Below are 24,647 nucleotides of genomic sequence, written 5' to 3' on the forward strand. Positions count from 1 at the left end.
CTTCTTCTGCGAATCCCAAGGGTGCGTGTTCCCACCTGTATCCCGAGGAGGTTCTTTCTTCCCTTACGACGAAAATGATAAAATTCCCTCTATCACCCCCAACAGAGGCTCTTAGGAATGTATGTGCAAAGACCCTTATGCATTGCTGCTCGGAACATGAAACAGTGCAGCCACTTTGGGAAATAGTCTGCTGGTTTCTCAAAATTTAAACCAGTTACCATATGACTGGTTGAAATACATTTCTAGGCCCAAGATGGAGCTGCTTCTGCCTGGCATGCCATGACAGCAAACCGAAGCTTACAGAACTTTTGGTGTCCTGTAAATGCTCCCCTGCCCAGAATATCAGGTCAGCCAGTCCCCAAACACAAAGCCACCTCTGGGCTCTATACTTCTTTTCTGTCTCACCCCAAACAAGGTTGACTGTGTGGCCCCAGCCAATCAGATATATATATTTTTTAGTTTTTCTCTTCCTTGTTCTTTATTATTTCTCCTGTAAAAGCTTCCTGCATTCCTCCTGATTTGTACTTCTCTGAATGGAGACTGTCTACTTCATGAAGTGTTAAAGTTTGTATCGCCTAAGTTTTCTGCTTTAATCATCTTTTAACAGATTCTCAGCCTCGGCTGTATTTTAAAATCACATGGGAAGATTTCAAAAATACCAGTGTTTGACTCACTCATCCAGGGATTCTGTGTTTATTGGTCCCAGTGCAGCAGCGGCAGGCGTCCCAAAAGCCCCCATGTGATTCTAACGTACAAGTAGGGCTGAGAATCACTGGGGTTGTGAACGGAGTGCTGCCCTGGGAATCAGGAGACCCGATTCTAGTCTGCCCTTCATTTGCTTGTAATCTCAGGGAAGTAATTTCCTCCTTCTGGATCTCTTTCCCCTCCCATGAAACGGGGACTTTGGGCGACAATGGTCTCTCAAATACCCATAATGTCTAATGCTGCTTGATCTCTTCCTAGTTCAAGGTCAGTGACTGTTGAAGAATAGACCAAAGGGACTCACCTGATCATATTTTTGCTCCTCATTGAAGGCCACCAGGATGACAGAGATAAATAAATTCAGCACCACAAATGTCATGAAAATGATGCAAGACCCAATCAGGAAAGAGCTAAGCACTGGGCTATAGTCCAGGACCTGTGGGGAAGAAAGCAAGACTCATCCCCAGGAGTCCTGCGACCTAGTGGCCACTTCCCCGGGGCAACCTCAAAGGAAAAACTGGTTCCCAGATGAGGCAGGGCCTGGAACCAGGAAGGTCTCCTTCTGCCTGGCAGCTGAGAAAATGGGCAGTCTTCTCAAGAGCTGCTAGGAGAAAGGATAGCACCCCTTACTCCCTACTGCCACCATTTCCAAATATGGCTACCATTTCTGGCTAGGGCCAGGAACATTCTAGGAACCAGCACAGCCCTCTCCTGAGTAGCCAGTGCCTGATGTTCTCCTATAAGCAGATATCCCCACAGTGAGCTATGGGCCCTAGTATGGGACTATCTGCCTAGAGGAGAGGGAACAATTTTATTTGTCCCAAGTTGCCCTGTGCTCGCCTGGCCATGGACTTAAGGGGTAACATCCACCCAGGAGGAGGCATTTGAGGGTGCTTTTTCTTTCTCATAAAGGCTTGGTGTAAATGGCAATGTCTGTGTCCCCCACCCCCAACCCCCCACACCCCATTACCTCCTCATAGTTAAAGATTCCTAGCTGAAGGCTGATCATCGTTTCTGCTGCATCAAAGAGAGTTTTGTAGGAACGGAGTTTCCAACCAAATATTAAGTTTGACTGTTATGGAAAGAGTCCTCGTGAACACAGAAAGAAACCAAGTGACCTCCCCACTCCACCCCCAACGCCTGTTGTTTGACAGTAAAGTCAATGTTCTGGGTCAGCCATATCCTTGGCCTAGCTGTACCCCTACTGCCAGTTCCTGCAAGGGCCTGCAAATGGATGTGTGTACATACCCAGTTCTGTAAGGGATGAGTATGCATTTCTGGGGCTCAGGCATCACCCATTAGGCCACGGTTATGTTCCCTCAGATGGCTGCTCTAAGACTCCACGATGAAACTAGGCTACTTTAGGCCCCAACATTTTTGCTCTCGGGGAGTTGGGTTGCATAACAAAACCGAACCCAGATTTCTGCCTGGGCCTTACACTCCCACACACCTTATTTCCTCCTCCCCTTCCCCCCCAAAGATTTCCACTGCTGTGTCGGAGAGACCCAGCGCTCCCTTGGCTCTGAGTTGGTGACTTCTGGTCCCAGAGGACACTGCAGTATCCCCAGCTCCTGCACTGCAGATGGAGGACTGAATAAATCCATGTGAACTGAAGGGTCAGGTGGAGTATTTTTGATAAAACCAGACTCCAGCTTTTTAGCGTATACCCCCCATCACTGCATCGACACACCTCACCCATTTCTCAGGGTGAGAGGAAGATGGAGTAGGCTCAGAGACTAGGGGGTCAGGGTTGAGGTAATAGGGACAGAAAAAGGATGAGGAATGGGAGAGGGTTAGAGAGGCAGTGGAGAACACCACTGGGTGGTCAGGGATGATGGAATGTGAGACTGGATGGGGCCAAGGCGAGAACTGGGAGAAGAGTTGGGGTAGAGAGTGGGTCAGGATTGGGTGAAGGGTCAGAGAGGAGTGGGGACCCTGGTATTATGGGGAATGTGGACTTGGAGAGGATGGGGGCATATTTAGATGGAGATCAAAATGTGGCAGAGGGTCTCTGTTTCTCACATTAACTGAAAATGAAAAAGTTGATAGTGCAACATTTTTTTCATTCACAAAAGAGATTTGATTGCCAAAAACCTCTCACTGTCAAGGGACTGAATGAAATGATTTTTGGCACCATTAAGTTCATGCCTCATGTGTGAGGCATCAAGCAGTGACATAGTCTGCAGATGTGTCTGTCCTTCCCCATCTCTGCGCAAGTCATCTCCACATCCCCCAACACAGAGGGAATGTTCTGTGCATGTCTGAGCAATTGGGATGTCAGGAGACCTGGCACATCCAGACAGGGTCTAGATACAGAAAGGAATTCTTTGTTGGAGGTAGTTAGCCATGTCAGTCTTAGAGACTATACCTCCTCACTCTTACCCATCTGAGGTCTCTAGCCTTTTTCTTATGGGGTGGCCAGTTTATGAGCTCCCAGATGAAAAGCCCTGGACTCAGAAGCTCCACCATCTCCCTCAGGTATCGAAGTCTTCTCAACCCCAACCCTCAGCCCCCCACCCCTGAGAAGCCTTTGCTTCCAAGGAGACCAGCCCTAAAGGTTTTATTGAAGGAACCACTTACAGCAATAGAGTAAATCAGAAGCATGATAAGGATGACAACGATGAAGCCTGAAATGTCCCCCCAAGCCCGGCGCAGGGCTGAAGTGATCATGTTCATTTTGGGGTTCAACCTGAGCAGATGCCAAAGCTTCACTGTGGACAGCAGTACCAGGAAGGCAATGATGTAGCCAAGGGCAGCATCAGCCGCTGCTGTCTCACCAAAACTGATCCCCCTGTGGGACCGAAAGGGGAGACTAGGTCTCAGAGACTATGATAAGCTCAGCCCAGGAGGCAGGATTAGATTTAACATGATCCCAGAGGCCATCACTTCCCATAATAGGTCTGAGAGATAGAACTGGTCCAATTTCCCCAGCTAGGTAATGATTAGCTGGTGATGATGGTGATGGTGGGATGATGGTTATGATATGAATACGATAGTGATGGTGGTGATAATGATGGGGATGATGGTGAGGATGATGCCTATGATAGGGATGTTGATGTTAATGGTAGTCATGGGACCATTACCTAGCATTTTTGGTTAATGGCTACAGAGCTATGGAAGAAGAGCAAAGGAGGAATCCGAGGAATCCTCCCAGTGTCAAGAAGATGGAAGTGAGGGCATTCTGTGAGCCTCCCCTCCTGGTTTGGGGTCCATGGTTTAGATGCCATGTCCTCCCTCACACTTTCTGAGTGTGTGTCTGCCCGGCCCTTGCATTTGAAGGAAGGATGGAAGTACCATTCAGTTTCTTTGCTAAGTTAGGCCTGTTGAACCTCAACTGCATTGTCTCAATTGACCTTCAAGATCACTGGATGAGGTAAGTATTACTGTCTCCGTTCTACAGATAAGGATGAAGGATTGGCTCAAGGTCACAGAGCTGGTGACATAACTAGTAGCGGAAGGATGAGAGTTGGAATTCAGGCCTGTCTGATTTCACCTTGCCCTTCATTCCCTTTTCTTCCTGTATTTGCACTTTTAATTCAGTCTTAATGTCGGTGTATCATTAACATGACATAGAACTAAGGGTGCCTGAGCAGCTCAGTGAGCTAAGCATCCCACTCTTGATCTCAGCTCAGCTCTGTTCTCAGGGTTGTGTGTTCAAGCTCTGTGCTGGGTTCCACACTGAGCATGGAACCTACTTAAGGAAAAAAAAATGTAAAGTGGAGTAAACCTATATCTGGTGACATGGTTGGAGAACAGGTTGTTGTTACAGGATTTCCTTTTCCTTTGGTGCCTGCGGTTCTGGGCCACCACTTTGAAGAATGAAGAGGTAGACCAGACAAAGAGTGGTGGGCAGCAAAGCAAAGTTTCCTGAGCAATAGTAAAGTGATAATACAAAGCTCCTGAAGAGGGAGGGGACCTCAGGGCATGCCATGGGAGTTTCTAAATCTAAGGGTCTTTATGGGCTTGCTGTGTTGTTTTAATCTGATAAACCCTTCATGCTTTTGTCATTCAATCAGGTTTTTGTCATCCATCAGTGGGAAAGGGTGGAGGGCTCATTCCAGGCTGGTGTAAAATGCTTTTAAGGCTGTTTTCCTCTTTGGTTGGGGGGTAGGGGCCTTTGTTCCTGCCTGCCTTTCTTCCAACTATCCTTCATCATTATGGAGCAAAATTATATGATATCAAGTTTGTAAAAGCATTTAATATAAATTTATCATGACTGAATGAAAGCTACTCTTCTACTTAATCTCCTGCCTTCTAGAATCTTCCTTCCCTTTGAGCAGACTGGGGCTGCTGGTATGGATGGTTGATTCCTCCTCTGGCTCCTGCAGCACCTTTTTCCTGCCTCTTTTAACATGCCTAACCCTCTCTTGTGCCATTTAGAGTTCAGTGAAGGTTTGTGAGCTAAATAAGCCAGCCTAGGGTGTAAATTAGGAATACAGAGTTCAAATGACAGGCCCTGCATTTCCATTTCCAAATTGTGACCTTGGACAAACCTCCTTTCTGAGCCTCAATCTCCTTACCTGAAAAAAAAAAGTGGGGGGATGTTCATAATTCTATCTTTTAGAAGTTTTGGGAAGATTAAAGTATATAAGATGATGCTTTTAAAGTGTTTTTATAACAGAGTACAGCATCCAACAATAAATAAATGTTTTCCATATCAATAAAATCAGTGGATGAGTCAAGACACAAAATGGTTTGAAGTAGGATTGGGATCCTGTAGACACACAAGCTAGGTTTTGGGGTTTTTTGTTTGTTTGTTTTGTTTTCTTTTAAGATTTTAAGAAATCTCTACACCCAACATAGGACTCAAACTCATGATCTTGAGATTAAGAGTCACATGTTCTACTGACTTAACCAGCCAGGTACTCCTTAAGGATTTTATTTTTAAGTAATCTTAAAATTACTTTCTAAGCATGAGGCTCAAATTTATACCCCCCAAGATCAAGAACTGCATGGTCTACTGACTGAGCCCCTCTCATGAGCTAGGTTTACATTACTTCTCTGCCACCTTTTAACTCTGAGCTTCAATTTCTTTCTCTTTCTCTCTCTCTCTCTCTTTTTTTTTTAAAGATTTTATTTATTTATTTATCAGAGAGAAACAGAGCACAATCCAGGGAACAGCAGACAGAGGGAGAAGCAGGCTCCCTGCTGAGCAAGGAGCCGGATGCAGGACTGTATCCCAGGACCCTGGGATCATGACCTGATCTGAAGGCAGGTGCTTAAATGACTGAGCCACCCAGGCATCCCTTCAATTTCTTTATTTGTAAAATGGAGTAGTGTTAATGTAAGCAGAAAGAGTAACGGGTCCCCAGAAACAGAAAGACCTAGCTTTCTTGACAATAGGAAGTCATTTTAGGCCCCCAGCCATCTTGTGAATGGATGTAAGAATAAAACAGCCATTATCAGACCAGGAGATAGTCTGATCATATCAGGGACAGTCAGCCTGAAACAAAAGCAAGATTGATTTTATGTGCATTCTTGAGTTCTCTTTGCAGGATCTAAACCTCCTTGAGTACTCAGATACCACACCAACTAAAGCCAGGGAATTGATAATGCTGACCTTTGCCAGCCCGAGTGACTTTGACCTGGACTCAATTACCCTAAGATGACTTCTGCCCCAATGCTGTGGTGTATTTCCCATTGTGCCCGCAAGCCCCTTCTGAATATGCATTCACCCTTACCTCAAAACTTCACCAGTTTTGTTGTTTGAGGAGACAGTGCTTTGGAAAAGATCCTTGGTGTTCTCCTTCACTTGTTGCAAGCAAAATTCTCCCTTTTCCTACTCTTTTGGCTTGGTGGTGTGTTTTGGCTTGACACCCACCCAGAGGCAAACCCACTTTCAAGTAGTAACAACATGTACCATTGTGGGTTCTCCTCTGAGCATCTGGTGGGCTGGTGCCTCTTGCCTAGCAGAGTGGACACTTTGTAAATGGTAGCAGATGTAGGCAGACTGGTGTGCTGCTACATCTTCTGGGCAGGGACCTTCACAGGGTGTCACATGGTTTTATGTTTTGGTAAGATTTTCAAAAGTAAGATACTGTTCTATTTTGTCTTAAAGAGCTTTCTCAACTACAGATGTGTTAGGCCCCAAACCTGAATCTAAGTGGTAGCTATAGTTATGTTTTTCAAGAGTGACCCTGATCCTCTGAGGATCAAAAAGATTTCAAAAGCCACACCACCACCTGCTGCCCCCCCCCCCCCGCAACCCTGGGGCCACAGAGCTGGAGGAAACAGGTCTAATATGGGAGTTGGGCCCCAAGGCAGAGCCACTTACTCCTCCCCATGGTTCCGGTAGTGCTGGAGGTCTCGTTCTGCCAGGATGGCCCTCTTCACAAACATTGCCAGGGCACTCCAGCTGGCCAGGATGATGGTTAGCTCCAGAAGATTCCACTTGCTATAGAAATAGCACCACCTCTGTTTCCTCATGAGCTTGCCCTGGGAGAGGAGCTGGAGGTTCTACCACATGCTGTAGCCAGAACTGTGCCTCCCCACCCCTTCCACCATGGCTCTCCAAAACACCCAAGATGACCCTCCAGCAGGGGCCTACTGTATCCTGGAGAGGCTTCTCAATAAAGAAGCCCCAGAGTGCCTGGGGCCTCTCCCCAGCCTTGTGCACAGACCTCATCTGCTTTCAGCACCAGCTTGGGTTGTAGAATTTGGGGGCGCATAAGAGTAACAGCATCTAACAAGAAAAATATTTAATTATCTCTGATGGAAAAAAAAAAAAACTGGGGAATGGGAAAGAGCCACCCACTCTTCCATAGAGCATTTACTTTAGAAAACTTACAATTGTGAAATCTTTCTCTGTCCCTTTGAGATGTATGCAAATCTTCTTGAAAGTTAAACTAGCTTCAGGAATGTTTTTCTAAAGGATCTGGGAGCTTTCTTTTTGAAGGGTGAACATGAAGGAAGGTAGTACCCTTCATTTGCAGTTTCTCTGGGAGGGTAGGAACCAAGTGGTAGGCACCTGGTTCCAGGTTGCACAATTACCTCCTAGTGTGAACATGTACATTTATTTTTCCTTTCCATAAAGGCAGTTAGCAAACACAAGTGGCCATCCCAATTACTAGCTGAATTTAGGGTGGACTAGTGGGACAGATGATGCCATGAATCCTCTTGAGGATTCATTACTATTTGTCTTAAGGATGAATATGTAATGGATCCCATTTGCTCTGCAGTATGCAAAGGTGAGACTCCTTTCTGTCTTTGGAATTTCTTATCGGATTGCCTGGGATGCACATCACAGTTTAGCATCATGCTTATTCAATAAGAAAAGTTGTTTTCTTGGGAGAAGTTAGGAGTTATTGTTTAACAGATACAATTTCAGTCCTGTAAGAGGAAAAAAATTCTGGAGATGGGTGATAGTGATGGTTGCATGACAACGTGAATGTACGCAACGTCACTGAGCTGTACATTTAAAGATGTTGGGGGTGGTAACTTCTATATTATATATATTTATCTACACAATTAAAAATGAGTAGTTTTGGGGCACCTGGGTGGCTTAGTGGGTTAAGCCTCTGCCTTCGGCTCAAGTGATGATCTTGGGGTCCGGGGATCGAGCCCCGCATTGGGCTCTCTGCTCAACAGGGAGCCTGCTTCCTCCTCTCTCTCTGCCTGCCTCTCTGCCCACTTGTGATCTCTGTCAAATAAATAAATAAAAATCTTTAAAAAATTTTTAAAAAATGGGTAATTTTGTTAAAGTAGTTTTTGTTTTTTTTCTACCGTTGTGGAGAGGTTTTCTAGATTGGTAGGAGACTTTGTTTTAATCATCTTTCCGCATCAGGTGTCACACGTCAAAGGTATTATGTTGTGCAAGTTCTAAGTCTCCTGCTTTTCCCTCCCACTAAAGAGAATCTGCCATGGTCTGTTACATTTCCCTCTCCCTCCCTACTCTTCAGGAGAACTGATTTGTGTTTGGCTGCTAAGAGGCTAAAGTTTACCTCCATTAAAAAGGGTTGAAGGAGGGTAAGATTTTAAGAACTGCTTAAGTGGCATTTTTGAGAAAGATTTAAGGGCTTTGGAGGTAAGTGTTGTGCTGCCCCTGCAGGCAGAGGGTGAGGGCAACCCAGAGTGGGAGGAGCGACCTGGGGGGTGTGGTGGGGTGGGGACTGGATGTGCCTCCTTTGATGTTCTTAGGTGGTTATTTGATGACTGTTCCCTGTTGGGTTTGCACTGGTGATCCCCAGAGGCCCCGTGGGATCCAGGTTTATAAGTCTGAGGTGCGACAGAGGTGTTGAGTGTCAATTTCAGTGAACAGGCTCTCTGGATTCAATTTTGGCCTTGAATAAATTCCTTAATGTCTCTGGACTTAAGCTTCCTACTCTGTGAAGTGGAGCCAATAGAACCTTTCTCCTGGTATTTTTTTTTTAAGATTTTATTTATTTATTTGACACACAGAGAGATCACAAGTAAGCAGAGAGAGGGGGGAAGCAGGTTCCCCGCTGAACAGAGAGCCCTATGCGGGCCTCCATCTGAGGACCCTGAGATCACGACCTGAACCAAAGGCAGAGGCTTAACCCACTGAGCCACCCAGGCGCCCTCTCCTGGTATTAAAGGTTCTTCGCACAATGTCTTTCACGTGGTAAACTCTCAAAGTACCATCCTTACTTTAAAGTGGTTGTTGTGACTGTTGAGCAGGGGATGGGGATGCCCTTTCTAGATGTCTGGTTTGCATTTTTGGTGGGGCAGGGGCATATACCGAGCTTGGAATGAGTTCCCAGCTTCCTCAAACCTCCGTCATTATCAACATCTGCACCTTCATTTTGCAACATGGTGGTATTTAAAGGTAGCAAAGGAGATTTTTTTCCCTAATTCCCAGGGACCACAGGTGAACCACTGGCTACCTTTGATGTTTTTGAAAGGTCTCAGTTCTTCTCCCTTCCCCACCCAGGAAGGATCACCCTCTAAGTCTCAGTTCCTGAGAGGTCCTGAAAGCTGGTCTCTGAGCTGGGTCAGCCCTCGGGACTGCAGAAGGACCAAAAGGGTGCCATGGCAAACAGGTTAGCAGAATGCGCCCCTCTCCCTTCTTCAGGCCTCACTCCGGGGGAGGTCCATGAGAGGGGACAGGCACGCTGCTGCCTCCATCCAATGGAGCCATCATCTACCCCTCACCTGCACAACCATGTAGTAGAGGAGGAACAGGAGGTAGATGGCTTCTGCTGCTACCACGAAGGGGTGCCAGCCGTCAGTGAAGGGGTACAGGCGCAGGCTCTGCAGGTTCACATGTGTAAGGAAGGTTCCTGGGAAGCAAAACGTGTTCTGTTCACCCAGTCACCTGCCCGCTCAGAGCCACCACTTCTGACTGGAAAGCATCAGTGACATGATGCAAACTCAGGCCCTTCCAAGGACTGGCGAGGGCAGAAGAGAAGATAAATATCCTTCAGACCCACAGACCCAAGGGACTGGGCACACGGTGGATGTCAAAGGCAATGAACATATTAGAGGGGATGCAGGAAGCTTAGCTGGAAGAGCCACTCCCTATCCTCTGCCTCTGGTATCAGCCATTTGTGTCCTCAGTCACCTCCAGCCAAAGCACACCATCCCACTGAACATTCATTTACTCCAGGCTGGTTCACTTAAAGCTGGTTCACCTAAAGAGAGTTTGCTGAAGATCAATTCATCTATTGACCAGTATTCCTGAAATTCAACCTTCTTTTGAATCATCTTTCATCTATTTATGTGTCTTGTCTTTTTGGGGGAGTATTATAATGATATTTTGTAATGATTTAAAAAAAAAACAAAACAGTTTGACTGATAAAGCTACTGCCTCTGAAGACAAAGCCAACCCTGAGATTGTGAGAATGGAGAGACACAAACAACCCGAGTCCTTGCCAATATCAGTGGGCTGCTCGAACCAACCAGACCTGAAACCCATTCCTCATTTCTCATTGTAGAATCACATAATTTAATCAGATGTGTTTGGGGACAGGCTGTTTAACTGGTCCTTATGAGCCACAAAGGTGGCAAAAAGAGTAGGAGAACACGAGGATACAAATACTACTCCCCCCAACAAAAGGATTTGAAATAAGCACTTCATAGTGGCCAGAGACCATGGAAGTTGAAGGCCTTTTACTTTTCACTTTACACGGTTCTGAAATTTTAAAGACTATAGGTATGTATTTGTTTTACTAAAAATGTAATTTGGTACTAAAAATGGCTTAATTTTTAGAGGAAAGATGGTTGAAGTTTAGGAAAATCGGTTATTAGCTGAGGAAGCTTTGGGTCAGTGTTTTCAATAGATTATGATAGCTTTAAAAGAGGTGGAAGGCGGGAAATGGAAAGAAAGAAATGGAACAGAACACAAAATATCAGAGTATACTGCATGTAGTGAAGGAAAATATTTTTGAAGCTTTGTCTCAGTTTATGTATATTTGTATGTGAGTGTATTGGAAAATAATGTAAAATGTACCTCGTCCTGTAGGTTGAGGTACAAGTTGTAAAATGTTGTTTTAGGTGAAATTATCGGTTACCAGGTCACCCCTTCTCCAGCCTTTCACTGCCAGCCCCCCACCCTGCCTTCCCCAGAGTAGGAAGCTGAAGACGATGAGCTCTCTTCAGACTCCCAGCTTCGTTCCCTCAGGGTATCTTAGGAGACAGGACAGAGGGAAGTGGAGGCAACTAGTAATAAGGCTGGAGCAATGCTGGAACCCGACCTTTGGGTGCCCAGGAAGAACCAAGACCCATCCCTGAGTCTCCCAAACAACACTGGCCCCAGAACTCTGGCCCTGGGGCAGCAAGGGCCAGCCCGGTCAGGTGCCCTGGCCCAGAGGGAGGGGTGTCTGTCTTCTAGAACACTATAGGTGGGGTCACAGGTGAGGCTGCCCACCCAGGGTGCTTGTCTCCAGGGTCAGAGTGTTGATGCAGAACAGGTTAACGTTGGCATTGTAGACGGTGAACTCCACAAAAACAGCTCTGGTCAGTCTGTCCAGCCAGGTGTTGTCAAAGAGGTACTGGAGAATTCTGTAGGAAAAGGACTGTTTAGGGACATCTCCAATTACAGTGGCTCCCTGCCCCTCTGCCCAGGAAGGAGGCCAGGGTTTCCTGTAGAAATTTCTCCCTCTGGCTCGGCTCCATCCCCTGGGCCATAGGGCCTGGGGGCTCCTCCTGGGAGTGATCAGTTTCCCACCAATGGTGCAGTGTCTTGGCACCCATGGTCTCCTGGACGTTAGAGAAAAGGTCCTGTAAGTGTGGTCCCCATAGTGCCAGCATCCGCATCATCTGGAAACTCAGTAAAAATGCAGATTCTCAGTCCCCATCCCAGATCTTTGGAAACAAATTCCTCTGGGGGAATCTGTGTTCTGATGAGCCTTCCAGGTGAGTGTGACACTTTTTAAAATTTGAGGACCACCCATGTGAAAGGAACCACATAGAAAATCAGGGGCTTCGGCAAGCAGACTCAGCTTCCTTATCTACAGTGGTGTTAACACCAGTGCTTCGGGAACATTGTGAAGAGAAAATGCAATAGTGTGTCATTTGTCTGTGTGTAATAGTGACAGCTGCTATTACTGGCATTAATAGTAATGGGCCTGTTTTAAAATATGCCCTGTGCCCACTGGGTCTGTGTCCTGCTTCGTGTTTAGAAGAGAGAACATCAGTTGTTGCAAGTGGCAGGAAAACACTTCTTACGCGGAAACTGACAATTCCTGTCCTGTCCTGAATCCCAGGGGACCCCTGTCAGTTGTTCTCTTTAGGGTTTTGTTACCTGTGTTCCTCGAGAAGACTGAGGTGCACATGGGTTCCCTAACTTGCATGGGGCCACACAGCTAACAGGAGCAGTGCCAGGGTTTCACACTTAGGGCTCTCTAACTCTGGAGTGTGCTGGGAGAGACAGTCTGCATAGGCCCTGGATATCCCTGCTCGACCATGTTGGGTATTCCAGGAATGCAAGGTCCTGGCTGGGCTTTACCCAAGCCATTTCTTAAGGCTGTGTTCGCAGTGAGCAATCTCAAGGGATAAGGTAATGTGCTTCAGACAAAGAGCAGGCTTGCTTCTGTCACTATAGAAACAGTGAATGCTCCAAACTCAGTGTTCTTCCTTGCTACTATAATTCACTGCACATAAAAGCATGATTCTTGGCTAAGATTACGCAGCTTAGCCACTTCCTACCTGCCTGGTGGTAGATGTCTTTGTGTAGTAGAGCTCCATATCCCTACACTGGCTCTAGCAGAGGCCACCAGACTCAGCCCACCAGGCTGAGAGTGCTGGAGAGGGACTCTGAGATTGCAGTTTCCAGGGACCCAGAAATACAATCTGAATACTTCTGTGTCCCCCAGTTCCTCCCTAAAATGACATGAATGAGCTTTGCTGCACCTGTTAATAAGACCCAGACCCTAGGAAATGGCTTTCCTTGGGTATACGTGAGTCAAGTGAGTCTTACCTTGATGCGCTTTTGCGATCAGTCCCCAAGGGAACCACATAACCTCCTCCCCGGTACACAGTGAATTTGCCCCAGATGGGACACCCTCGGCATTGGCTCTGGCTCTGGTACTGCCAAGCCTGGGAAAAGCCACTGCTGTTATTGGGTATGGAGGCATTCCAGCCTTCCCCATAGTCTGACAGGTCTTCAATATCCAGGGAGTATGGTGCATGGCATCTGTCGAGAGAAGCCTGCAGCTGTGGGGCAAGAGGGCAAGAGCTTTCCCAGACCCTCACTTGGCGAATCTGGGCACTGCCCACCAGCTTAGAGTTCCCATCCGTGATAAAGCCTGGAGATGAAAAACAGGTGGGTCAGCCTAGCCATCAAAATTGTCTTAGTGCATCCTGGCCTGGATGTTAACATGAACTTCAGTGTACCCAGTGTAAAAACAGTCAAGAGTAAGTAGTTCATGGCCAATCACAGGCTATATTCATCACCATCTTCCACGCTTAGGGGTCTACTTCCTGCATAACTTCTCTTGAGGAATAGTACCCCCACCACCTAGTCATCAACTTGGAGACCCTTTGTGCCCTTTCTCTCAAGGCCAACATCCGAATGGTCAACAAGGCTCATCAACTCTGCCTCTTCACTGTTGTCTGCACCCATGCTCATTTTTCCATTCACCCCTTCCTCTCATGCCTCCATCAGCCCCATCGTTTCTAGCATCCTAACTACTCTCTATTCCAACTTCCACATGATTCTAGACTGATCCTTAGGTGCAAATTCAATTATGTTACTCCCTCCCGAAGAAACTGTCAATGCCTTCTCATTTCCTTAAGCATAAAATAGAACTTCTGAGACCCTTGATGATCTGACCCCTATTTCTCTTTTGCTTTACTTTTAACGGGTCCTCAACTCATACCTTACACTGCAGCCACACTCAGCACTTTGTAATCCCAGGGACGTGCTGTGCTACTTCAGGCTTGCCTTTCCCCCTGTTGTCCCTTGCACCCGGTATACTGTCTCTGCCTAGCTGATTCATGCTCATGTATCTCTCACTTAGAATGTCCTCCACTCTGCATCAGGGGTGGTTTAGGGCACACACACCTTCTGAGGGTCTCTCTTTCAAAGCATAGGGCCCTGTGGTTATTGGCTCTCTGTGAGGCTGATGGTGATGGTGACCCACTCCTGTTCCTAGAAAGCAGTCTGCACAAGACATCTGTCTTCAGGTGAGGGAAAAGTACCCGGGTAATAACTGTATAGGTTGCTCAGGAGGGTGGTGTTGGCCCACACGAAGAACTCTCTGAAGCTTAACACAGCTGAAAAGCCTTGGGTGAAGCTGTGCTCAAGGTGTCTGTTGAAGTGGTAGGTGCTGGGGTCCCTCTGCCCATAGGCGACCAGCAGCAGCATCCACAGGAAGCCCAGGTATGCTGAAAGTGGAGGTGTAGCCCCTGGTCAGGCAGGGTTCCCAAATCCCACCAAGCCCAAGGCAGGAAACAGAATGGCATACAAATCAGAATAGTTGAGGTCTTGTAGACCAGCTTCTTGCCCCCTAGTGACAGTGGAACCAATCCTTAGACAGTGGGAAGGAGTTAAATCCACAGATATGAGCTTGCTTCTGGGTTCAAATCCTGGCTCCGCCACTTCCTGTCTATGTGCTTTACTAATGACTTAACCCCTCTGCTTAACCCCTCGTTAACCCCTAGTCATTAGCTTTACTAGTGACTTAACTAGTGACTTAACCCCTCTGCTTTACTCTCCTCATCTGTGAAGTGGGGATAATAATTCTGTTTCATAGGGTTGTAATAAACTAATATTTATTAAGCACTTAAAAATAGGGCTTGCCCAGAGTTCATGCTATATAAACATTTCTTAAAAAGAATCTTCTGAAAATGGTGCTCTGCCATGTTACAATGCTGAGGATAGAGCAATGAAAATGACAGTTGTGTTCTGTGCGCTCGTGGAGCTCACCTGTGGACAGGTGAGTGTGATGTAAGGGCCCCTTACATACAAAGATTTAGTTTAGGAGGCCAGCCATCAGAATGTGGGGGGTGCAGAGCATTACCCAGAATCTCTGGGTTCAGGGCCTGGGAATATGCATCCCAGCAAGCCCTCCCTGGGATGAACTGGGGCTCTGCCCACACCTCTAGGCTCTCTTCATTCTGTAACATGCTGCTACTCCTATGCAAGCTCCCCTGCTCTCTGCATTTGTCTGGCTGTATGTGCTCAACCATTGGGAAGGCAGGACAGGAGTGCTGCAGGGTCCCTGTCCTCCCCGAGAGCAGCCTTCACCAGTGACCTGTGTGACAACCTGGAGGTGTGTACTATATACCCCCACAGAGGTCCCCAGCAGGATTGAGCTCCAGTTCTCACATGAAACCCACTCATCACCACACCTTCTTTCACCTCCCTTCTCTTCTATACTTTCCTTTTCTCTATCAGTGTTTCCCAGGATCACCTCCCAAAGCAGATACTTGTACCCCAATCTGCTTATGGGAGAACCCAGACTAAGATACAGAGTGATATTTGAAAGCAGGCTTGGGGAGTCTTTCTGAAGACATAGTCTTTGGGCTGAGAATTAAAGAATAAGGACTTAGTCAAAAGAAAAGATGGGGAGGAGAGGAGATACATTCCAAGCAGATTAGATTAGCCTGGGCAAAGGCCTGGGGTCTAGAGAGTGAAGGAGTCCCAGGAGCAGCAGAACATGGTGTGTCCAGAGCTCAGAGCGCAACGGGCTACAAGAGGTGACCCAGGGTCGGCAGAGCCACAGTAGGGAGTTTGGATTTTATCGTAAGGGCCATGTGGGGCCACCAAGGGATTTTAAGTACAGGGGAGAAGCTGGGGCGAGACAGTATGGGTCTGTCAAAGATTATACCATTGTCTGTTGAAGTCTGTGCTGACAACCAGTGAGTGAGGAGACTGCTTGTGGGTGACCTTGGTTGCCTACCCAAGATTTCTCTGATGAAGGCAAATGTCTTCTGTTCCTTGAGATGGGTGGTTTTCATCTTCTCGACGTCAGCAGCCAAAGGCGGGTGGTAAATGTCCTTTCTGCTGCATCGTCGTGCTCGGAACAAGGCAGAGGGGTCTGTGAAAGCAAAGACATGAGGACTGTCGCCCAAAAGGCAGTGGAACCAGCCTCAACTTTTGCAACCAGAAACCTCCTGTCTTCACCAGGAACAACAGGACCCACCATTCCTACTCCTCAGGAGCCATTTCCCAATGCTGCCCTCCATGCCTCTGCTGCTGCTATCCCTATGCTCAAAATTCTGACCCTACTCCAGCTGGAGGATTCTCCTCATACTGAAAGCACAACACCCTCCCCTCCCTGTGCTCCTGAACCCTAAGACAGACCCCAGTGTTCCCGAAACTGTAATGGATGGAAGAAAGAGGGTCACTAATATTTCAAAGTCCTGTCATGTCTAAGTATCTTCTTTTTTAAGCCACTTTATTGAACTATAATTTTCATAAATTTTCCCACTGGACGTCTACAATACAATGATTTTAGTACGTTTATAGAGTTGTGCAACCATCACCAAAACCCACTTTTAGAACATTTTCATCAACCCAGAAAGTTCCCTCACGTCCCCATGAACTCAGTCCCAGTCTGTCCTACCCTTAGCCTCATTAATCTGCTTTCTGTCTCTATAGATTTTTTTTCTGGATATTACATATAAATGGAATCCTACAGTGCATCGTTTCTTGTGTCTGGCTTCTTTCACTTAGCATAACGGTTTGGAGTCTATCCATGTTGTTGTGTAATTAGAATTTAGTTCCTTTTTTGGTATGGGTGCACTCCTGTCCATGCATTCACATCTAGATTGTTACTAGTGTTGGCTATTAGGAATAATGCTGCTACGAACATTCACATGTGATTTCTCTCACGTAAATTCCTAGGAGCAACAGTTGGCTATTTTAGATGAACCTGCTCTGAACATGTATATACAAGTTTTTGCATGCAAATAAGTCTTCATGTCTCTGGGATAAATGCCCAAGAATGCAATTGCTGCAGCATATGGTGAGTCCATTTTTACTTTTGAAAGTTCCAGAGTGACGGCATCCTTTCCCACCAGCAGTGCGTGAATGCTCCAGTTTCTCTGCATCCTTGTCAGCACTTTTTACTTTACGTTTTACTTTTAGCCATTCTGATAGGGGCATATTGCCCCAAATGTCTTTTGAATCCATGCCTTCCGTTCCACCCCCAGTGCCAGGACATGTCACCTCTTGTCTGGACCATTCCAGTAGTCTTTTCCCCACTCGTACTTTTGACCCAGTACTTTTGGTTTCCTAATAGCAGCCACAGTGATCTTTCTCAAATCACAAGATAGATCATGCCTCTCTCCTCTGCAGCAGTCCGGAATCCCAGCACCCACCCGGGTGCTACAAGGCTCTGCTCCCCACCCACCTCTCAGTCATCATCTTGAACCATTCTCTCCCTAATTCCCCTTGCTTGATCCACACTGTCTGTAATCACTGTAAAATGACAAGCTCTGTCGCACCTCAGGGCCTTTGTAAGGGCCCAATGTGCATTCCCTCCCTTCGCCAGGCTCCAGTAGCCAACATAGGTACTGCTTCAGCAGAGAGGCCTGCGTTCTGTGCGCTCCCTGAGTTCTCACATTTTGCGCTTGTGTTGTTTACTTGTCTAATGTGTGTCTCCCTGTGGGCTGTGCTTTCCAAGGGCAACCTGCTCCATCTCGTGCTGCGTTGCCAGGGATGAGAGCAGGGATTGACTAAATGGTCAAGAGGGAATCTTTGAGGATGACAGATTAGGAGGAGGGTTGCACAATTCTAGAAATTAGTAGGTTTTATGTAAATCATGGTCCTAAGCCATCGAACTGCCTGGCACACAGCAAGTACTCCCTGAGTGGCTGCCAAAAGAATGACTGAATGAATATTTAATAGTTCTCAAAGCTGGCGTCTCTTGAGACAAAAATTACTCTTTTGTCTTGGGAAGATTTTAAGGACCTTTTGGATCCTCAAAGCCAAAACAAAACAAGCTCAAACCCTATCCTAGAGTGGAAGAATACCAGCCCATGCGGGGGAAACCACACTATGTAATAATATCAGTACAATAATATAGGTATGCCTTTTGTTTATTCCCGTTGTATTTTCCCCGAATGTCAGAATCTCTGTCTACACTGCTAGAGTGCTGACTCTGTTCTGTTCGCTTGTTTGTTTTGTGATTATCTTACTGCAGGCATTCTCAGGAGTTTAGGCTGTGAAATGAGAAACCAGGCTGCGGGACAGGGGGCTGCTCAGTGGCCTCATCCAGCAGGGGTCAGCATGGCTCTGTTCTAATAAAACTTCATTTATGGAAACTTCGTTTATGGAAAGTGGGCTAGATTTGGCCTCATGGCTGTAGTTTACAGACCCTTGTCCCGGAACTCTGTAGCCCACCTGCAAGCATCTTCGGTTTTGGTTTTCATTCTAAAGACCAGGGCCCTGAGCCTAGGAGGAGAAAGCTGCTTGCTTGGGATTACACAGAGAATGACGCCCGTGCAAAGTGCGGCCCCCAAGGGGCCTCTTCTGGCCAAGGGTTGTGCTTTGGTGCCAGAGACAAAGGCTGGGGTAGAGAAGGAACAAGGTTGCTTTAGAGAGTTTTGGATGGTTTGGGGGTGCTTCCCCAGTCAGGGGTGAAGGAATTATGGGGTAAAAAAGCAGCTGGGCTTTGTAGGGCCATCTCATCTTCATCGGGTTCTAGGGCCCTGCCTCCACCTATGCACTATTACCTGGGCCAGACAGACGTCCTGGGAGGGAGGCCACTGGCTCTTCCTCATCCTCTACTCTCTTCAAGACCAGTGCAAAGAAGGCAGCAAAGCCCAGCACCTGAAAAACACCCACTGTGAACCCCAGGCCTGGGTTGGACACTGTCAGCTCCTTATCAGAGAGGGGTCAGGATCAAGGCCACATCTGTATCCTGGGCACAGAAGCCATACTTCTCTGAGGAAGTAAGGTGGGAACCAGGGCATTCTGTGCCAAGAGGGGATGTGGCTGTGAAGGGAATGGGCCAGAGCACCTGGCCGCCAAGCAGAGACTATGAATCCTGAGCTCCCCCTGCTTCTCATACCACAGGAGCTTTCCCACCTGCACTTTCACACCTGTACTCCCCTGCTGATAGAGCTCCCTCTTCTTTCTTTCTTTCTTTTTTTTTTTTTAAAGGATCTGTACTTGAGGAACTACAGAACACTCATGAAAGAAATTGAAGAAGACACAAAAAGATGGAAGACCATTTCATGCTCTTGGATCGGAAGAATAAACATTGTTAAAATGTCTATACTGCCTAGAGCAATCTATACTTTTAATGCCATTCCGATCAAAATTCCACCAGTATTTTTCAAAGAGCTGGAGCAAATAATCCTAAAATTTGTATGGAATCAGAAGAGACCCCGAATTGCTAAGGAAATGTTGAAAAACAAAAATAAAACTGGCGGCATCACGTTACCTGATTTCAAGCTTTACTACAAAGCTGTGATCACCAAGACAGCATGATACTGGCATAAAAACAGACACACAGACCAGTGGAACAGAGCAGAGAGCCCAGATATGGACCCTCAACTCTATGGTCAAATAATCTTTGACAAAACAGGAAAAAATACACAGTGGAAAAGAGACAGTCTCCTCTCATTTCTTATACTATCTCTAGTGCTGAATTACATCTCCCTCCCTCCCTCCCTCCCTCCGCCCCTCCCCCTTTCTTCATTCCATCCATGCCTTTACCTCTGCACCAACAGTGCATGAGCTTAGTAAGATTCTGGGCTTTGGTTGGGAACAGAATGGCTTACTACTCCATTCTTACTATTCTCAGACTAGATTGGAGATGTCGGGAGTTGTTTAAATCTTCTGATAAAGGGTATTCAGGAAAGAACTGGGGACTATCAGGTAAAATGGGGGTTAGGGATTTGGAGAGTCTCATAGGTGTAAAGATTCACTGTAAATGTCCCTTCCTTTCTGCAGCCCCCGCCCCCTCACCCCAATACACACAGTATATTCCTACCACCTGACTCCTTCCAGGGGGAGCCGTGGCTCCAAGCTCCAGGCTGGGGCTCAGTATTTCTCCAACTCTAACAGTAACTTTACATTTCAGAAATAGGAGTGTGTCTTCCAAATGACACACAGGTTTAATGATTTGGTGTTTTTTGTTGTTGTTGTTGTTTTTGTTTTTCTGAAGGTAAAGCTTCTCTAAATTGCTGGTCTATCTCACAATTAGAAGGATCTTTAGAATTGAGGAAATATGGTATTATTTGAGGAATCATGGAATATATATATTATATATATAATTATATATTATAGAATATAATATAGAATTGAGGAAATATGGTATTAATTGGGGAAATATGGTATATACATGTAACCTAGGGCAAGATATTTGTGACCTTCCCTTCCTAACCTCTTGTCATTTATAGAACAGAGGCAAGGACCCTCCTGAGGGTGATTCTGATGCTGACCGCCACATCTTGATAAGCCACTCGGCCTGGCCTAGAGTCTCTGTCCCAGAGCCCCTGTCCCAGAACTTGGATTATCATAGTGATTAAGTTCCTTATAATTCCCTACCTGCTACCAGCACCACCTCTCCAGCAAGGTGCTGTGTAGGTTTGTAACGAGTAGACCAAGAACAGCTGAGCCTAAGGACAGGGCAGCTGGCAGGAGGGAAAGTGTGGGCGGAGGGGTCCAGGGCAGCCTGACCTTCAGGGGCTGAGTGACAAACACACTCTCCACGAAGGAGACGGCCATGGAGATGAGCCACTTCAGGGAGCTGGTCCGCCCATAGTGCAGGCCATAGAGCATGGTAAAGAAGGCTGCCACACCGCTGGTGACTGCCACCAGGAGCCAGCCCACCACGACGAACCACCAGGGCAGGCCTCGAGGACGCTTGCTTGCCATCGGGAAGCTGAAATGCAGGATGGGTATGATCAGAGTAGCACCTGCCAGGCTCAAGTTCAAATCCCACTTTACCCTCACCAGCTGTGTGACTGTGGCCAAGCTCCTTGACCTGTTAGATTCTGTACCTCGTACCCACCTCAAAGGGCTATTCTATATTCTATCTGGCATCTCATACCCACCTCCGTATCTGGTACCCACCTCAAAGGGCAGTTTTAATAACTTGGTGTTTTGGGTTTTTTTCTGAGGGGAAATTTCCTGTAAATTGCTGGCCTATCCCACTTTTTCCCCCCCATGTTCACATATTTATTCTATTTTTTTTAATTTTTAAATTTTTTTATAAACATATAGTGTATTATTAGCTCCAGGGGTACAGGTCTGTGAATCGCCAGGTTTACACACTTCACAGCACTCACCACAGCACATACCCTCTCTAATGTCCATAACCCACCACCCTCTCCCTACCCTCCTCCCCCCGGCCCCCCTCAGTTTGTTTTGTGACATTAAGAGTCTCTTATGGTTTGTCAGAAATGATCCCTGAAAGTATAGTCTTTGGCCTATCTCTCTTTAAAAGGATCTTTAGAATTGAGGAAATGTATTATTCATATTATACATGTGATCTGGGTGAACATCCTTCCAAGGTGGCCAGGGGTATGGTGTCTCTGCAGGCATCCCACTGGGGGGCAGGTGTCCACTCAGCACCCAGGGGAGAGGATTACCTGGCGTATGCTGGAGGTGGGGTGCCCAGCTGTCCCCCCAGACAGCCCTTCAGCATCTGCAGCTGGCTGAGGGCCCGGGCGTGGCTCTGGTTCTGGGGGAAGCCACAGGGCCCCACCAGCCGAAGCTCTTGCTCCATGTGCTCCAGCTGAAGGTAGAGACACTGCTTGTAGACATTGTCCTTCTGAGGGTCACTTGGGCCCACCTCTGGCATCAGGCATCGCATTTGTTCTGGAGGACGGGACAGAGAGAATTAGCTGGTGCTGAATGCCAGAGCAGACTGCCTGCCATAAAAGCAACCATAGTAACAGCTTTCGGTATTGAACACTTACTATGTACCATGGCATGAGAGATCTAGAAAGATGGGGAAAGGTACCAGGCTTCCATGGCCAGTTAGGATTCATACGTTCCTCTTTCACCTTTTATCAAGGGCATTCTCAAAATTTCTGTACACATCGACAGAAGAGAACAGAATAAGTATCTATCACCTGCTGCCATAAGCACCAGCCTTTTGCCAATGTTGTTTTGTCTCTGCCCCCTCCCCCGACTTTCTTCTTTCTCTGGAATACCTTAAAGCAAATCCTAGATATGGTATTAGCTCATCAGCAAATATTATTTTAAAGATTTTTATTATTGTCAGAGAGAGCGGGCGCACAAACAGGGAGAATGGCAGGCAGAGGAGAAGTGGGGTCCCTGCTGAGCAAGGAGCCCAATGTGGGACTCTATCCCAGGGATCATGACTTGAGCTGAAGGCAGACGCTTAACCTTCTGAGCCACCCAGGCATCCCAGCAAATATATTATTATTTTAATATACACAAGATTTGCCTGGTGCCAAAGATAGTGTTAGTCTTAATCTTTTGCTTTCAACTTATTTTTATTATGAAAAATGTTAAACTTAAAAAAGTAGAGTAATGAGATGAACCTGCACACACACTCACTACTCAAAGTTATCAACTGATGACCAGTTTGTGTTTCTCTGGCACCCAGCCTACTCTCTCCATGTGGATGATTTTGAAGCAAATTCCAAGGCCTGGGTCATGTCACTGATATTTAATTTTAATATGCTTCTGGAGAATATAGGGACTCTTTTTAAAATTAAAACCATGATGATGTCATTATCAACATTTAAAATGAGTAACGATAATCCCTTAATAGCATGAAATACCCAGTGAGAGGTCAAGTTTCACCCCGAATATCTCATGAGTGTTTTTATACAGTTGGTTTGTTCAAATTTCAGCTTCCTAAAAAGTTTTAAAACAAACAAAGGTGTTTTTTGTTTTAAATTACTCATTGCGGGGCGCCTGGGTGGCTCAGTGGGTTAAAGCCTCTGCCTTCGGCTCAGGTCATGATCCCAGGGTCTTGGGATCGAGCCCCACATCAGGCTCTTTGCTCAGTGGGGAGCCTGCTTCCTCCTCTCTCTTTCTGCCTGCCTCTCTGCGTACTTGTGATCTCTGTCTGTCAAATAAATAAATAAATTTTTTAAAAAAATTACTCATTGCAAGAAAAAAACCCTGAACATTTCCACTATTCCTGATTCCTTCTAGGGGAAGCTGGGGTTTGGCCTCTCCAGGCAGAATCAGGCCTGGGAGTCTGGCCCTGAGCTGGGAGGCTGAAGCCCCGGGGCATCTTCTCCCAGAGCAGTCAGTGTCCAGGCAGATTGGACCGGTGTTTGCAAGAGGAATGTGAAACCAGATATGGGAGGTGGCAGGAGAGAGCACACTCACCCCACAGCTCCTCTGCAGTCACCAGTGAGACGTCAATGAGTGGGAAGGTAACCAGCACTGTGGAGAAGCGTGCAACTGGGCTCAGGTTAGAGGACAGTGAAGGTCTGGAACAACATCAACTCTGCCTCCCTCTGACTCAGGCCTCCTCCCTTACCCTCCTGCTGAAGCCACAGCTGCAGGTTCTGACATCAACAGCCTTCATGCTGCAAGCCCTCTGGCAATGTTTCTGGAAGATACCATCACTCCCAATCAACTGTAACACCGCTTACTGAATACCTGCTTTGTACCAGGCTGAGTCTAAGTTTTCCTGTGTCTTATGACCTCATTCAGTCCTCAGAATGAGCCAAGAGGCAAAGTGGATCAATACTCCCATTTTACAGGGCAGGAAGCTGAGTCATAGGATGAGCAACTTGTCCAAAGTTGCACAGCTACTGTTGCAGCAGGGAGAGCCCTAGGGCCCGGCTGACTCAAGAGTCCCTATTCTAAGGCCTCTGCTATGAACACCAAAGTCCCCAAACTCAAGGCCAGGAGTCCAGTGCAGGCATCAGCAGAGCTCCTGCAAGACAGCCTTCATGGGCAGCCCAAGTCCAGCTGTCCGGGACAAATCCTCCAGGGTGGCTGGATCATGGAGATCAAGATGGGGCTGACCACGGGGTCAGCATGAGCCTGGCCAATAAGGATGTGGGATCTTGTTTTGAGGGCACTGACTCTCAACATTAAGTGTGCTCGAAAGTCACCTGAGTGACTGGTTGAAACTGCAGATCCCGACCTGAGCCCCAGAAATGTAATTCACTGCATCAGAGGTGTGGCCAAGAGTTTATGAATTCAAATTCCCCATTCTGTAGACCCCAGCCATGTCTGTGTTCTAAACAAGGTTTAGACAGTGATCAGCCTGGTGTATCAAAATGGCAGCATTCTTAACCCACACCAGCCATTATGACAGCCACTGGCCCCATTAATTGATTGAAATTAAGTTGAGAACCGCAGGGGCACCTGGGTGGCTCAGGTGGTTGAGCAACTGCCTTCGGTTTAGGTCATGATCCTGGAGTCCCAGGATTGAGTCCCACATCGGGCTGCCAGCTCTGCGGGGAGTCTGCTTCTCTCTCTGACCTTCTCCCCTCTCATGCGCTCGCTCTCACTCTCTCTCTCTCTCAAATAAATACATAAAAATCTTTAAGAAAAAAAAAAAAAAGATGAGAACTGCAGTTTTTCAGTCACACCAGCCACATTTCAAGTGCTCAGGAGCTACATGGGGCCTGTGGCTCTCATACTG

General features: G+C 46.9%; 1 protein-coding gene across 1 annotated transcript in view; it reads right to left on the reverse strand.

Annotated features, from left to right (window-relative positions):
- LOC111153074 (polycystin 1 like 2) overlaps nt 1-24,647 on the reverse strand; it is a 91,982-nt gene that overhangs the window by 263 nt on the left and 67,072 nt on the right. Inside the window, 12 exon segments of the mRNA XM_022511870.1 lie at nt 1,007-1,138; nt 1,673-1,774; nt 3,283-3,493; nt 6,977-7,137; nt 9,814-9,941; nt 11,528-11,661; nt 13,079-13,406; nt 14,302-14,487; nt 16,005-16,142; nt 18,784-18,880; nt 20,738-20,942; nt 21,652-21,880. Of these exon segments, the coding sequence (XP_022367578.1) occupies nt 1,007-1,138; nt 1,673-1,774; nt 3,283-3,493; nt 6,977-7,137; nt 9,814-9,941; nt 11,528-11,661; nt 13,079-13,406; nt 14,302-14,487; nt 16,005-16,142; nt 18,784-18,880; nt 20,738-20,942; nt 21,652-21,880 (2,051 nt within the window).

Source organism: Enhydra lutris, unplaced genomic scaffold (assembly GCF_002288905.1).
Source record: "Enhydra lutris kenyoni isolate GAN:26980312 unplaced genomic scaffold, ASM228890v2 scaffoldscaffold30, whole genome shotgun sequence".
Classification (NCBI taxonomy): domain Eukaryota; kingdom Metazoa; phylum Chordata; class Mammalia; order Carnivora; family Mustelidae; genus Enhydra; species Enhydra lutris.